This window comes from Chinchilla lanigera, unplaced genomic scaffold (assembly GCF_000276665.1).
Source record: "Chinchilla lanigera isolate Chin_1 unplaced genomic scaffold, ChiLan1.0 scaffold00051, whole genome shotgun sequence".
NCBI lineage: Eukaryota > Metazoa > Chordata > Mammalia > Rodentia > Chinchillidae > Chinchilla > Chinchilla lanigera.
In genome coordinates this window covers 14,092,276-14,109,035 of record NW_004955452.1, presented here as the reverse complement: position 1 = coordinate 14,109,035, position 16,760 = coordinate 14,092,276, and the positions used below count along the sequence as shown (strand labels likewise).

Here is a 16,760-nt window from a genome sequence, read left to right as displayed (position 1 = left end):
ATTTGTGGCAGTTTTCCTGCCTCAGCCTTCTGTGTACTGAGATTACAGGTGTGAGCCAACATGCCTGGCTGTTTTTTTTTTTTTTTGAGACAGGGCCTCCCTCTGTAGTTCAGGCTGGCCTTGCACTCAATTATCTTATTTTATATTGAAAGAAATTGTTAAAAGCATCAAAGAACCTCCCAAGATGTCATATAGTCCAAGTTTGAGTCAGGATTTCACGACTAAAGCCTAACTTTTTCTCCTGTATCACAGGCGGTCCCCTCAGTGAAGTTCGACGAGCTGTAACGATAACCATGCAAGACAAAGTTTGGAGCAAAGCTTTCCTTTTTATTGCAGTTATTAGTGGAAGTTACACTTTAAACTGAAGCTAAGCAACAATAAAACCATTAACTTTTTTTGAATTAAGAATTAAAAACAAATACAGCACAGAACCTTTCCAATATGCAGAATGGCAGAAAAGAAGGGTGGTTCTGTCACAGGACATTTTAGTGACAGTTTGGCTCAGAAAGAATCATGACCATTTCTTTAACATAAAACATTACACATGGCTGAACTTCTAAAAACTAGCTTCCTCAAGCTTCTCAATCTCACCTACAGAGTTTTGGTGATTTTTTTAAAGGGGAAAATAGTTTAACTCAAAGTAGAAGATTTACTAACAAATTTTAAATACTGAAAATAAGCACTTTTATTCAAAAAACTTTATTTGCTTTCTGCTCATCACAATTACATGTAATTTTCAAGAAATTAAAATAATAACCAAATTCAAAGCCTAGGCCTCAAGTACACAGTGATAGAATTCAGTATTTGGTGTCTCTAAGGGTACAGCAGCTACACGCACATCACAGACTGCTCTCCCACCCACCGCCCACCACAGAGTTGCAATTCCTCCAAGTAAAACGCGGCCAGCAAGTTTAGTGGCACGTACCTTATCCGGTCCAGTAGGACCTTACAACTGACTCCCTTGTCTTAACCAATGTTACTGTGTAACCCAACATTTAAAAAGACGACTTATAGATAAACATTCTGAAATTCCAAGATAGATTGTTCTTACTTATGAAAAGCCAACAAAAAGATATAAGGCTAGTCCAGGCACAGAACAGAGCTATGACAGGCAGGGAAGACGGGGAAGAAGTCTGAAAGTCCTAACATTTTGCCTTGGTATCAGTAGAAATATTTGGCAAGAACAGTTAATGTGGAAAAAGAGAATGGAGAAAGAGGTTTATTGATTTCATGTAATAATTTGGTTTCAAAACATACTGTTATCACCCCCAAAAATAGTTCACATCTGTAATACAAATAGGCACACACGGTCAAGATGATTAAAAGGTACAATTTAAAAGGCTATTTAGTCCATCTGCTGGACATTTTTGCAGGTGGTTGTACCCTCCCCACAACACCTGTATTTACATTTTATTCTTCAGAAAAGCCCCTTTAAAAAGAATATGTTATTTCTTCTTCCATTACTTAGGGTTTTAAAAAAAGCAGCAGTTATCTAAAGTGGGAGAAGTTGATAATGCTTTGGGTGTGCATCTGTGTGTACACTGTGTATAATAAAAATGTTTTCTAGGGTGAGTGATAAGATTACAATGGAATGGTCATACTGCAGTTTTAATCTCCCAAACACTAAAGAAACAATACATTATTTTTTCTATATAAACTTAAGTAATACACAGTGTTATAAAATGTTTATATATACACAAACATACACACACCACTGTTTTCCACAGTCTATGAATGCATACACAAATGTCTAGTCTACACAATGATCTTTATTCACAACATATAGTAATACTTATATGGGTACATAACTGGAGAGACATTAAAGCTACACATTACAGCAAAAAGTATTTAACTGTATTCCTGATATATCAGTGTTGGCTACCTCACTGCTCAAGATGGACTTTTTGTTCATTTTTCAAGCATGAATCTCCCCAACTTTTCATCTTCAGTACTTGACACTCTTATTGTCCTATAAAAATAATCACATATACCACCTGTGTTAACAATGAGTCAGAAAAGCTCAACTGCCTGCAACAAGGGAAGTTCAGCATCTAGAGAGATAAGAATAATGCTGAATGCATCCATACCCTGTGTACCTAAATTGCATCGTTTTTCTTAGAAGATGGCTTAATTTTTCAGTGCTGGGATTGAACCCTGGGCCTTGTACATATTAGTGAAGTGCTCTACCATTGAGCTGTACCTGCAGCCTTGCATCCTGTTTTCTTTAAAACAAACAGAAAAACACAAACTGTTGCAAAAAGGAAGCGCTTATACCTGTAGTGATGTGGCCTTTGTAACTTCCTGGAAACTGTCCCTCCTCCTCCTGCAAATGCATAAATCTGTTGAAATGTAAAGTCCTGACCAAAAGATTACTCAGTCAGACCTCTTATACCACCTGTAGGTACTCAGAATTAAATTAACACAAAGAAAAAACTTCCCTATATTTTAACTTTACAGATACATGACTGGAATTTTAAAGGTAAAGCTAAGTTCAGTTCTGCAAATTGATTAATGAAATACACTTTCCCTGTTAAAGTCAACTCTCTACTCCAAAGAACTAGGTACCAAAGATCTGCCAAGAAACAAAAGGATAACTGTCGGTTTTAACAGCCTCTGAGGCCAACATGTAGTAAAAGTGCCTGAAGACAACAGGTCAAGTTAATATCGAAGTATCTGATGCTTTCACCACAGTAACTCAAAACACAGCTGTAGCTGCCATAGCACCACTATATGGAGTTTAGTTTTTTAAGCTATCCTTTTGCTACAGATTATTGAAAAACATCAGTCCACATGCTGGATCTCTGGCAAGGAAGACACAGAACAGGATGTGTTTGTAAGGGAATATCACACTATAAGGCCCATGTTTCACTGATACTTGGTTCATGAAACCATTTACAGTAACTGAAGATGCTTTCACAGAGTCCAACTGGAAAGCAACACTTCACGCCACACTATTCTATTATCCTGAACTTCTGACAGCTGTTCCTTTGGGGAACTCTAGCACTTTCACAAACATCTTATTTCACAATAATTTAGCGAGGTAGGCAGTTAGCAAGGGCAGTTATTATCACTTCCACTTATAAGGGGAGACAGGCACAAGGAAATAAAGGGAATTGCCTAAGGACTTAGAGCACATCAGTGGTAGAACTATGACTAGTCTCCAAGTTCGAGTTCCAGAACCCTTTCTACTCTCAAAGGCATTAGGATCACCACAGTCCTTTTTTCAGTTGTAATCATTTAAAAAAAGTTCCTGAATTTGAAAACTTCATAGGTCTTCTCCCTCACATCTCAAGAAGGATATGAACTAGGATACAAGCTGAGTTAAAATTTTTCTTGCGTAGAATCTTGTACACACCAAGAAATCAGATGTCAGATATAGCTATAAAACTAAAGTCAGAATATATATATGAAAGAATAATCTAAGTATTAATTCATTCAATATACTTTTTATATGTAAGAAGGCATGTGCCAGAATAAAAGAAACTTTTAAAAGTATAAACCAGAGTGGAATTTATTAAAATGCTAAGTATATTCAATCTAGTTAAGAATACAGGGATCTGTGTTGCAAAAGGTTGAAATATTACTCTCAGGAATAATTCTGGGCATGGTGGCACATGCCTGTAATCCTAGCACTCAGGAGGTTGAGGCCAGAACATCACCAGCTGGAGGCCAGCCTGGGCTACAAAGTGTTCATGGTTACCCTAGATTACACAGAGAGAACTTACCTAAAACAAAAACAAAAAACAAACAAACAACAAGAAGAAGAAGACCAAAACCAGGTGAGACAAAGAAGAATAATTCTGTAGCTCAGTGGAAGAGCTCTTGGCTAGTATATGTTAGGCTGTGGATTTGATTCCATCATGTGCTCCCCCTCCAAAAATCTGCAAGAACAATGCTATCACGTTGCTATGACATATTACATTCAGGATATATATACCATTTACATTATCATCTAAAGCTAGCAAAAAAATCTATGAGATAATATCTTTAGCATTAATACTTTTGATCTTAATTCTCACTTAACTGATTTAGGATTTCATTTGCATTAACTGAAGTTACACACTGATGATTCTCATTGTGTCTCTTGGTTTTTGTCCCTTTTATTTTAACTGTGTGTGTGTGTGTGTGTGAGAGAGAGAGAGAAAGGACTTTGATTTATAAATGGCATGACACACTGTATCATAAAAAATGGTGGCACTTCAGTAAATCAAAAATGGTATGTCAAAGGAAACAAACTTTAGAACATAAATGTCAAAAATAGTATAAAATAGTCTCTTGATCATTGTAACTTCTGACATATAATCCTCCTTGGCCCAGTATTTATATATTTTTTGGTACCAGGAACTGAACTCACAATCTTGCACTTGCCAGGCAGGTACCATGCTGCTGAGCTATATCCCCAGCCCCGGCCCAGTATTTAAAGACTGTTTTCTGTTTTTTCTTTTAACCTATGTTGAATGCTATAATGCTGCCTCTAAATCCTCCCCCTTTTCTTTCTTGAGGGGAAGGGTTGGCTAAGAAATTGGAAAGCTCCTGGAAAATTTTTTGAGACTCCAACTATTAGATTTCAGTTACTGCTTGATGTTCCTCGCTTTTTGTTTTGTTTACTATTTGGAGTGCTGGGATCAAACTCAGGGTTTAGGGGCTGGAGATATAGCTTGGCGGCATAAGTGCCTGCCTGGCAAGCACAAGGTCATGAGTTCGATTCCCAGTCCAAAGAAACCACACATACACACACAAAAAACCCCTTGGGGCCTTGTGCAGGCTAAGCACGTGCTTTCCCACTGAGTTATATCTCTAGCCCCTCAAGTTCTTGGCTTTTGAATTTGAAAAGGACACATGCAGATCTGCAAGGTTATCCTCAATATGAGCTCATTACCTGTCTGTGAAACAGGGAGATAACTGCAATTAATTACTATCAGAGACCAGGTCTGTTGCTACTAAAACTCAAATTCCCGTCTGTTAATTCCCTGGGACCAAGTTGTATCCATTAACCAGGTGGAACTATCTATGCCAAAATTCCTTCCTCCTTATAACGTACCAGTGTTTCTTCAAATCCTTCACCAAATTTTTTTTTTCTAGTAGACTGCCTCATCTGGAAATGCCTAGCTTGTTTTTCAAGAAGGGAGAAAACTAGAAAAGCTATGTTAATAGCAATGTCATGGTTCTATTTAAAGATAAATACTCTATTGACTGTTTTTGGTGGTACTGTGGATGAACCCAGGGCCGCAAGCATGCTAGGCAAGTGCTCTACTACTGAGCCACATTCAGCCCTTTTTTCTATTTTATTTTGAGACAAGTCTTCCCAAGTTGCTCAGGGTGGCCTTGAATTTGGGGTCCTTCTGCCTTATCCTCCTGAGTAACTGGGATTACAGGTCTGCACTACTATGCCCCATTCATTTTTAAAATTATAATTCAGAAGCAACTTCTAAGACTTTTCCAATTTGCTGAGAACAGAAAACAGCTCTGGATCTAGCACAGAAACTTAACAGGTTGAGATTAGAGGACTCTGCTTGGGCCTCTTTCATAGGTTCACAGAGTAACAAAAGCTCTCTCAGCCTCATTTCACTCTCACAGTTCTACTCGCCTGCTCCTTTACTAAGATCTCCATCTTCACAGATTCCTATAGTAAGGGTAGAGTCATATAGGCAATATTTTTGCAACCTTTTCTTCTTTGGCTCTAAAAAGACTAAGGGTTAAATTCAGGGACTATGGTTTGTTTATTCTGCCAATCAAAAGTCATGAAGTAAAGCAAGTTTTAGGCATTAAATACCAGATTGAACTCTCTTGCTAGTCGGTGATCCAGGCTCTTTAAATGTAAGGTTATAGATGTGCATACAGTCAGGTTTCAGAAAGAATAAAACAAATGCAAAGTTCTGATGACCAACTTTTCCATCTTTTTTCTATTCATAACACTGCTTATGAAGAGTTCCTTTTTTGGGCATGACCTATAATTTACTGCACAATTATTTCTTTCTGAAATGGTGGACTATAAACACAAACAACACTTCACTATGTTAATGTATTACTGATGCTAGGTATCTGGATTTGTGAAGCCAATCAGTTAAACTCTATGGTCAGGTTCTCCTGAGTTTTCAGAAGGAACAAACAAATCACAGGTCCCTAGGCAGGCTTAAAAATATTGGGTTTGCCATGTGTGGAGCTGTATGCTTGTAACCTAGTTTCTCAGATGGCTGAGGCAAGAGGATCACAAGTTTGGAGACTATCTTGGGAATATTTGAGACACAATGTCTCAAAACAGAGTAAAAAAAATCTGGGGATATACCTTAGAGTATTTGTCTTGCATTGGTTCAGTCTCCAGCACTGCAATAAAAAGCTGGTCTACAAGAATTATATGCAGTCAACTTAGGACAATATTGAAATATAATGAATAAAAACGAGGTTGTAGTATAGCACAGTAAGTATCCTTAAAAGGGGGACATATAAGTATATTGATATTTTTATCAACAGATAGCTAAGTTTTATCTAAGTTTTTACTTAAGTTGTAACAAATTCCTATAATCAGAGAACCAACTTTCACGACTACTTGGTGTGGAGGTAAAGAAAATTAACTCAGAATAGTATATTATAGAGCAAATTAGCTGAAGAATATGCACAAAGAAATGATATGATTAATGTCTATATAAAATCATGCTGATTCATTTTAAACTGTAAAATTTTACATAATATAAAAATAAAAATCTTGCTAGGTATGGTGGCACACACCAGTAATTCCAGTATTTGGGAGGCTGAGGCAGGAGGAATCACTGTGAGTTCAAGGCCAGCCTGAACTACATAGTGAGACCCTGTCTCAAAAAAAAAAAATTTCCCACTTATAATTATTTGGAACTGACTCATTTCCCTCCCTCTTGTGGAAGAACAGCATTAAGTACCGTAAAATGGTATATATTTAACCTCAATAATTTGGAATTTAAAAACTCAAGAGAATTAGGTAAAAGTTATCTTTGTGTGTCTGTTGGTAAGAACTGAACTCAGGGACTTGTGTACACTAGGCAAGAGCTTGGCCACTGGGCTATACCCCCAACCCAAAAGCTATCTTCTAATTTCTAACAAAAAAAATTACTTACTAAGAAATTGTTTTTTTAGGGTTTTTGAGACAGGGACTTGCTCTGCAGCCTTCCAAGTACTGGGATTACAAGCAAGAGAAAATTTATAGTGTAAAAATACAATGGAAATATTTTATCTTCTTAAGAGGATATATGTTTTCATGTACTTTCACCAAAAGGTTAATGTGCTAATATAAATAATCTTGATAATTGCTAGGAAACTGGAGTGACTATATATGTTTGAAATTAATATTCTATAATCATATTTCACTGCTTCCTAATTAGCTCATATTCATAAATTATTACTAGTTAAAAGTTTAATGGGCTGAAACACTCTACTCAGAGGTTGAAGCAACTTTAAAAGTATATTAGGAAAAGTTCAGGGTAGCAAATCTTTCATATAATTATGAAGGAAAAATCCCAATTCAAAGTCAGTTATCAATGACATCTGGGTCATTTGCTATTTCTTTTTCTGGCTTATAAAAATGTTATAACCCTAATGCTAAACAGTGTATTAAAATTAAAAACAAAATGTAATATCATCTATTTAATAATTTTCCGCAAAACTCCAATCAGGTAAAATAAATCCAATATGTTAGCGTTAGTTTGCTACTGAAGGAATAAAAGATACAACTTATAGAAAAGCCCCACCTCCCCTCTGCATGTAGAAATCTGTCCAAAGACTGTCTTTAATGCCCACTATATAAACAACATTAAATATTCTAAAGTAGAAAATAGTGTTAATAGTTTATTGGTAAAAATCCACACTCTATACTTTATGGAATTAGTAGTTTGTTTGGTATGTTAACATACCATCTTAATTTCTGCTAATATTACAAAGAAAGAGGAAAAGCTAGAAATATCTATAAAAATAAAACACCTTAAAACCAACAACTTAAGCAAAATATAAAAGTTGCACACAAACTGCCAATAAATATAAACATCACAATTGAAAAATTAACCTAAAAAAATAAACTCAATTGCTATTAAGACATTATAAAAATGAAAAAGTTTAATGTGCATGTATATTTGCAAGTAGACAAAGTACACTCCAAACAATCAATATGGTTTACTATTATTACATAATGCAGCATACAAGGTTACTGAGGTGTGATGTCTTCGCTTTAGTCTGTTTTCTGGAGTAATGCTCACCAAACTCACACAAAGACTGGTTAAGTGATCATTTATTGGTGTTTACTGCTTCCTACTACAGGGGAAAACTGCTTTCTGGTAGATGACTAAATTTCTACTAAGTATGAGTGGTTCTATTTTCTTTTCTTTTGCTTATCTTCTCCAAAGCCAAAAATTGCATTTCTCTCTCTTTCAGTGCCATGGACTGAATCGGGGGTCTTGAGCATGCTAAGCATGAACTTTATCACTGAGCCATATTCCCAGTCCTATATTCTATTTTTAATTAACTGATGATGCCCTTTTAAATGCATTGTTGTCATTTTTCATAGTTCCCTCACCATAGAAAAATAAATTCTTTAAAGCATTTTTTAGTGGCTAAAAAGAGAAAGTTGCCCTAAAGGGAAAAGATATAATTATTTGCATTCTCGTATCAGTCCAATGAAAATTTACCTCTCCCCTTATTAAATTCCTCCTTACTAATGACTAATTAGAAAAGGCTAGGCCTGGGGCAATCTATGCTTAAAAAACAAAACACAACCATTCCTGGCAAGGTACTTTGCCTTGAGACATTTGCTACTACTAGCGATTATATTGTTAAAAAGGTAAGTAGACTTGCTTTTTTATGTCCACTGTAGACTACTTTATAGATTACCTTGAACATAGCAGAGAATTAAAAGGTTTAACTGTCAAAATTTTTGCTCTCAGGGCTGGAGATATAGCTCAGTGGTAGATTATTTGCCTAGTGTACATATGGCCTTGGGTTTAACAGCCAGCACAGAAAAAAAAATTATTTTCAAATTTACAAAATAAATTTGGTGAGCATTTACCTGTATTCTTCACTATATAAAAGCTTTCATTGGTTCCCTTGACCAGATTCAGGACAGCAAATAACATTATTCATATGAAACTGTCACACTCTTGGAATTATAAAATAATTTACCTTTAAAAGTTTTAGCTTCACACTATTTGAAAAATAAAAAATCTACAGCACCATCTTCTGAAAAGGCACTTTCTAAGAACCACCTTGCTTTAAAAAATGTTTTAAAAATTCAATTCAGAGGCTACCCTGAAAAAAATCTTTGCTTTACTGAGACCCTAACAGAATATGACATTAGATTTTGGTTACTTCAGATTTTGGTTACTTCAGGTTTTAAAAAGGAAGGGAGCCCAATGGCTGGATCGATGCTTTGAGAAGATTTTCGTTCTGTCACATTGTTTGTTACCTGATACTTCAACAACGTTTTTTAGGGGCTAGGGATTTAGCTCAGTGGCACAGCACCTGCCTGGCAAGCGCAAGGTTGTGAGTTTGATTCCTGGTACCGGAAAAAAAACCAAAAACCAAACCAAAACAAAACAACAACGTCTTTTAAAATAATCTCAACCTTTCATCTTTAACTCAAATTAAAATCTTTAACTTTCATACTTTAAGAATAAAAGATTCTTGAGATTTAGTCAACAATGTAAGAATCTAGAGCACTATTTTTGACAGGTAAAGTAAAACAAACTTAAACTAGCAGTGGCGATAAGCATAATCCTTGATTATTAAAAAACATTATTCTGCCGGGCGTGGTGGCACACACCTGTAATCCCAGCACTCGGGAGGCTGAGACAGGAGGATCATTGTGAGTTTGAGACCAGCCTGGGCTACAAAGTGAGCTCAAGGCCAGCCTGAACTGCATAGTGAGATCCTGTCTCAAAAAGACAAAAAAAAAAAAAAAAATTATCCAGACAAAAATCATAAGCTTAAATGTACCATTTTTTAAAGTAGGAAAAAAAAGTATTACCCTTTTTATATGTAATATAGATATATAGTTATACTTGTTATGTATATATATGTTATATATATACATATACATACACACATAAATACTTCCCCTCTCCCCTCCTGGACTCGGCTTTCATTTAATCACAGCATCCTTTTTGTCACTGTCACTGAAGACTGTTCTTAATATAAGCAGAAACATAAAACAATGTTTTTGGAGAAAATTCTTTCTGATTTGTGTACTGATTCTTGTACATTTATTCTGGGATTATTTTTTGACCACTACAGAATCACAAAAGTGCTTGCTTTATATGACCGAATGCAAGGGAAATAAGAAAACAAAGACATCCCCCATCAGGATTATACTGCCACTCCTTCCTGCAAGGAAGGCCTTACAGGATATCAGCCTCCAAACTATTATTATTGAAGTTTTAAAACATCCACAAATTTTCAAAAAGAATGAAAAGGACTTATATTTTAAATGGATAAAAAAGCCAAAATAAAGATGCTAGACTAACTGATCTTTTTTTACAGCTTGAGGAATACATAAAAGGTAATTTAGGTAGCAAGGACCTGTTAAATGTAGTCTTTCTCTTTAACAGGAGAAAATCTAAGAGGATGAGTGAAGCAAACATTTAACTAAGGGTTAATGATACTGAGTGAAAGTAATGCAGAGTTGTCAGTTAAACTTGGCAAAACGTTACCATCAATTCACAAGTAGGAAGACTACAAAATAGTCTAGGCATGTTCAAGTGGCTTCCTTAATTTCATCAAAACCACTGCCTTTGGCAAAGTCATGCAAATCTCTGAAAAGTCACCATGTCGCTTGAATTCTGGGCTTCCGACTAACCCTGACTGAGTGCTCACCCTTTCCTCTGACAGAGATCATCTGCCAGCTCCTTCTACTGAACAGCAGCTCAGCTTTTATTTCCCTACACATATCTTAAGTCTGCCATGACTTTAAGTGTTGGGTCTGTCTACTAAGATCCGATCCATTAGAGAAGACACAAGTTAATCTTAGGTTGTGGTGGGTCACCGAACTTAGCTTGGAAAACTAGTCCTGGTCTTTAGAATGCTGGGTGTCCCTGCTGAGTTTATATTGGTCTTCCAAAAACACCCTGGACACTCCTACCAGAATCTCTTTAGAAGGGAAGTAAATTAACAGATTATAAGCAGGACCATTTCTATAGTCTAGTTTTTCTAAGACACTTGTTAAAGAGTATTATTAAAAAAGAAAGGGCATTTTTATTTCTGTGAAAATGTGCCAAAAACCAGTACTGAGGAGACTGAGGAATCCTTTCTTAAATTGTAAAAGTAAGAAATCTACATTTCTAAAACAAGGATATTCTGGTATTAAATTGAAACCAAAATGATATCACCCTTTACCACCTTAGTATTACTCTTACTTAGAAAAATGATAAAAAGGGTCTAACACTAACCTTGAATCCTGTTCATCTTCTTTTTGTTTAGTGCAGTAATTGTCAGACTCTACTTAAATAAATATAGCAGCTACGGTACTATAAATGTGTGGTCCTCAATGCCAGTAACTTGATACTGTAATACAATGACACATATTAGCACTTTACACAGACATATTTACCATCAAGGATATACACTAAATTCCCAACTCTTCTTTTTTTTACAGCGCTGGGATGAAACTCAGGGCCTCATACATGCTAGGTAAATGCTTTGTCAATGAGCTATAGCCCTAGCCCAAACTCTCAACTCTTCTTCATGTGAATATCAATTATACTAGTTGCTGGGACTGATATTTCAAAGAAAACGTGAGACCAAAATTTAGCATTCATCATATAGTTAGACAAGGCAAGGACAGGGATAGAAAGGTCTCTGAGTTTCATGATGCTTGAATAAAAAACAAAAATAACAACAAAACCAACCTTTTCCTTTTGTCTTTTTGACACAGGGTTCCGCTGTGCAGTTCAGGCTGGCCTTGAGCTCACTTTGTAGCCCAGGCTGGTCTCGAACTCACAACAATCTTCCTGCCTCAGCCTCTCGAGTGCTGGGATTACAGGCATGCCGCCACCACCCCCAGAAAAACCAACCTTTTCTTTTTAAATAAAAAAGATCAGGAATTCTACTCAGAAGTACAAAAAACAATTAGAACAAATTTCAAGAAATATTTGCCACTTAACTTTTTTATCTTAAAACTCTAAGCACGAGGTTTCTTTTTTTCTTTTTTGTCTTTTTGAGACAGGGTCTTGCTATGCTCTTCAGGCTGGCCTTGAACTCACTTTGTAGCCCAGGCTCGTCTTGAACTCACAACAATCCTCCTGCCTCAGCCTCCCTAGTGCTGGGATAGCACGAGGTTTCTTACAATTAAAATCTGGTATACCAACTGGTTAGTAAGCAAAGTAGAAATACGCTATATATATTCTTCCAAGTTAACCATAAACTAGCAATGTTGAATAGTCTAAGAACACTTTACAAAAAAGAAATCACTCATAAGGTAAAGTTTTATATTTTAGAAAAAATTATTTTTGCTTTTTAAAATGTCCTTCCAAATAGATTTAAATTAGGGCTTTACATATGTGAGACTAAGTGACTGAAAAATAGGTACAACAGTAAGTAGGGACACATCATCCTACAGGTGCTCCCTAAAGTTTCCCACATGAATCTGTGCAATAATAATAGACAATGGAAGATGTTTTACTTATACTGAGCAAGCAGATATCCATCAAGATTTTACCATCTATGACATACTGTTTTCTTCTCTTGCCCACGTTCCTGACCATGTTCAGTGAAATTTAAACGTAAAAAAACCAAACACTGCTGGGTATGGTTGTACGTACCTATAGTACGAGGCTGAGGTGGGAGGACTGCTTGTGCCCAGAAGTTTGAAACCATTCTGGGCAACATAGGAAAACCCTGTCTCAAAAACCAAAACAGAACAAGCCCCCTCGCCCAACAAACAAAACAAAATAAAAATGTGAAAAGTTTCAAAGGAATTTTTTTGTGGGAGATGGAAGAAGGCTAGAAGAAAAAAATCGTACATATTGTACAAATATTATCTTATGTAAAGTGCTTTGAAACAGTGTGTAAATTGCATTTCAGATACTTCAAAATAATAAACATAGAAAATACAGTACTTTTTAAGTTTTCTGGCAAAGGGACAAAAGATATCATGCCTGTTGGAGGACATGGGCTCAAATTTCAGGCTCAAAATACAGTAAATTGGCAATAACAGCGTATTGAAGGTAAGACAGAAACTAAAGATCTAAATCCATTAGTTTTTAGGTGCAGATGGAATTCTGAAAGGCTAACAACAATGCCCACTGGAAACAATCTGTATTATCTATACTCTGAACCAGTGTAAAACAAAAAACCTCAACCCTCAAAACAAAAACAAAACCAAAAAACCCCAAAACCTCCAATATATATTTTCATGAAGTATAAAGTTCCCCTGACCCTGAACCAGGTTTTGACAGCTTTATAGTACTTTTTTGTATCTTAAAGTGAAATTAATAAAATGAAAGTTTTGTAAAAAAAAGTTTTCCTTGCATTTCAGTGATTGAACTCATTTAAAATCATCAAAGTCCTAATGTCTTTTGTTCCTATCACCTTAATTTTAAAAAGCAAGTTATATTTGTGGTAAATCAGCAAAAAAACACAAAAAAAAGTTAAAAATGAAATCTTGTATTTTCTGGGTTCATTTTAGTAAATTAAACCTATCCAGTATTATTCTTCAATAATAATTATTCTCTTTTAAGTAATTTAAAAACATATCTGTCATTTCTCAAAGCAAATATTTCTAATTTTCAAAGTCAGACTCATTTAGGCAATTTTACTTCATTTTCATTATGATTTTTAAAAGACATGCATTAAAGTTGAAAATTAAACTTTCCTTCTGAAATTAAGGCTGTATTACTTTGCCATTTTAAAACAATGGAGGTTCCTGTTTCTCCTACTATCCACTGTAATGGTGTCAAATAGACACATTTGCCTTTAAAACTGCTTATTGCACTAAACGATAGCAAAAAAACAAGTTGTAAGTTCTTAAAATAAACATGATTATATTTCTATAAAAGATGTTGCCAATACAGTTCTATAATTATTAAAGCACTATTCTAATAAATATAAAAGAAAAGGAAGCTATATTTCAAAACACATACATATATGTTTATATATAAACACATACATATATATAAAAATATATATATGAAAATCACATTAAAGTATGAGAGGCAGCAAGTAAACTAGCAAAAACCAATCCTCCTGATAAGCCTTTCTCTCTCTCCACCCAATTTCAGAGGCCTCAACCCTACAGAGTTCCAATCTTTTAAAATATTTACCTTATGTTTAACTCCTAGAAACAGAAGGCTTTAGAATACACATCATATATCAGAGAGAAAGGGTTAGAACTTCTCACAACGTTTTGTATTTATAGCAGCTTCAACAGACTCACTAAAGAAAAAGAACAGTTTAGGTTGCTACTGTTTATGTACACATTGCACAAACGGCAAATATAAGTTCAGAGCAGGAGGAACACACAAAACGCAGTATCAAGAGTTGAGGACTCAGAATTGTGAATGAAATAGATGGGAGCAAGGTGTGCAAAATAAAGATAGAAATCTAGTTTGCCATGCTTTACATTCAAATGAGTCACATGTATGAACATTTGAATGTCACTGGTAGCATTAAGAATAAAATGTAGATGATGAAGGCAGGGCAGGCAGAGAGAGAAATAAAGGTGGTAGTGAGCACAGAATAAAAGGGAAAGAAAATTCCCCAATGGAATGAACCATAAAATACATACATAGACACATATATATCTATTATCAATCCAGATTCAGATATATATGACTATGAAATATGCATGTATATATTTAAAAACAGACTCCTTTTACAAGAATATATGAATGCACATTAGTTTTTTGCACATATAATTGTGAACAATCACTTCAATTATTTGTATAGGTGTGTGTTTTTTAAACCATCATTTACTTTTGCTTTACTTTTTTTGCAAAGATAGTTGTGCTGCCAAGCAACTTGAGGTAAAGGCATTAAAAGGGTTAGACTATAAGAAGAGAAAACAAAACAACTGCGATACTTCCTACAGGAGACCGCACAAAAAGCAGCTGGCTGGTTTCATATTGCATAATGGTGCTGCGTTCCTTGATGAAGTAAACAATCTTCCTTGTATCAACATAAGGACCAGGCTCCCACACAGTGTTGGCTTCTGTATGGCTGGAGGTGCATCTACTCAACTGACTATTGGAAACATACGTTGTATGTTGATTCTTCTTTCAGTTCTTCCTTTTAGAGAACACACTTGGACTTGTTAAGCAAAGTACATTGTGCGTAAGGTGTCTTGGTGAATCTGTACAGCCTTGGCAAGAGCTTGTGGGTCTCGCCCATTGCTCTGTCCTGAAACGTGGCTTCCTTCAGCACTGTAAGAAAAGTGGCAATGATCACAAAAACCAACCACCTATTCGAATAATTCTAAAGAGTAGTACCTACAGAAAATTTCAAAAATATTTTAAAAAGAGACTACTGTACTGAATTATGTATCCATTAACTTGCTGTACTAATTAATTCAAGGCCAATTTTATTTTACTTCACTCATTCCCCTAGGATTAGTTAGAAGCAAGTCCAAGACAGCTTATCATTTTATCTCCATGTGTATTTTGCTTCTAGTATCACTAATAGTCTCTCCCTTGGAATAACTTTGCAAATTAACTAAATTACTGTATCATTCTATTACTAGCAAGCCTAGACAGCATTTTTAAATAAAATATCTTATTTTGGGCACTCAGTTTTACTATCACTTTTCTTTCTTTTTTTGTTTTGTTTTTGTTCTTTTTGAGACAGGGTCTCGCTATGTAGTTCAGGCTGGCCTTGAGCTCACTTTGTAGCCCAGGCTGGTCTCGAACTCGCAACAATCCTCCTGCCTCAGCCTCCCGAGGGCTGGGATTTTTTTTCTTTTTTTTTTTTTGTCTACCATCACTTTTCATATGGCTCACTGACTCTCTGATAACTTGTGGAACTTTAATTCTAAACGGCACTACTTTATTGCAAACAGAGGAGCACATACTCACATGGAAGTGCTCAGGGAAATTTCTTACATAAATCAGAACATATTTGGATTAGAATGTATTTCTTAGGGTTTTATATTACCTGTCATGTTCTTTGTCCACAAGATGGTATCTGGCTCTGAATGCCACCAGATGAGCATAATATGCTGGTGCAGGTATAGAAACAGATCGTGTACAGCGTACGTAAGTGTGGCAGAGCTGGTAAGTTAGCAGTTGAAGTTCATCCGCAGTAAAGCAGTTATCGTCCCATAAAACATGGTAGTGTGAAGGACGGCTGGTACCCTATGGAGAAGGCAATGGCATGTTGCTGATTTCTAAACTTTTAAATAAATCTCCAGCATAGAGCAAATTATATTTAAAAAGCTTTGTATGTTAATTAGTAAAAATATTATAATTTAATAATCAATTAAAAATTTAGTTGATTCTAACTATATATCTAGAATGGAAGCAAGAAGTCAAATACATGTTTCGGCAGCTATGTTTATAGTAGCACTATGCACAATAACCCAAAAGAGGAAACAATTCAAGTGTCTACCAATGTATGAACAGATAAGCAAAATGTAGCATAAAGGAGTGGAGATGTGGCTCAGTGGTAGGGTGCTTAGCATGTATGAGGTACTGGGTTTGATCCCCAATACTGCAAAAAAAAAAAAAAAAAAAAAAAAAATCCCAACCCAAAATGTGACAATCAGAAACACACACACATACACAGAGGAATATTGTTCACCCTGAAAAGAAAATCCATTA

General features: G+C 35.5%; 1 protein-coding gene across 7 annotated transcripts in view; it reads right to left on the bottom strand.

Moving 5' to 3' along the window:
• Positions 1-306: 306 nt before the first annotated feature.
• Positions 307-16,760, bottom strand: part of Ago3 (argonaute RISC catalytic component 3) — a 131,243-nt gene continuing 114,789 nt past the window's right edge. For 6 of the 7 annotated variants that reach the window (XM_005395164.2, XM_013519526.1, XM_013519529.1 and 3 more), the window contains 2 exons: positions 16,096-16,295; positions 14,777-15,368 (listed from right to left, as the gene is read on the bottom strand). In XM_005395164.2, the coding sequence (XP_005395221.1) occupies positions 15,260-15,368; positions 16,096-16,295 (309 nt within the window). In that variant the 3' untranslated portion in view covers positions 14,777-15,259. Of the gene's footprint in view, positions 1,970-11,399; positions 11,515-14,776; positions 15,369-16,095; positions 16,296-16,760 lie in introns of those variants that run through there. The other variant, XR_262685.2, reaches the window with a different exon arrangement.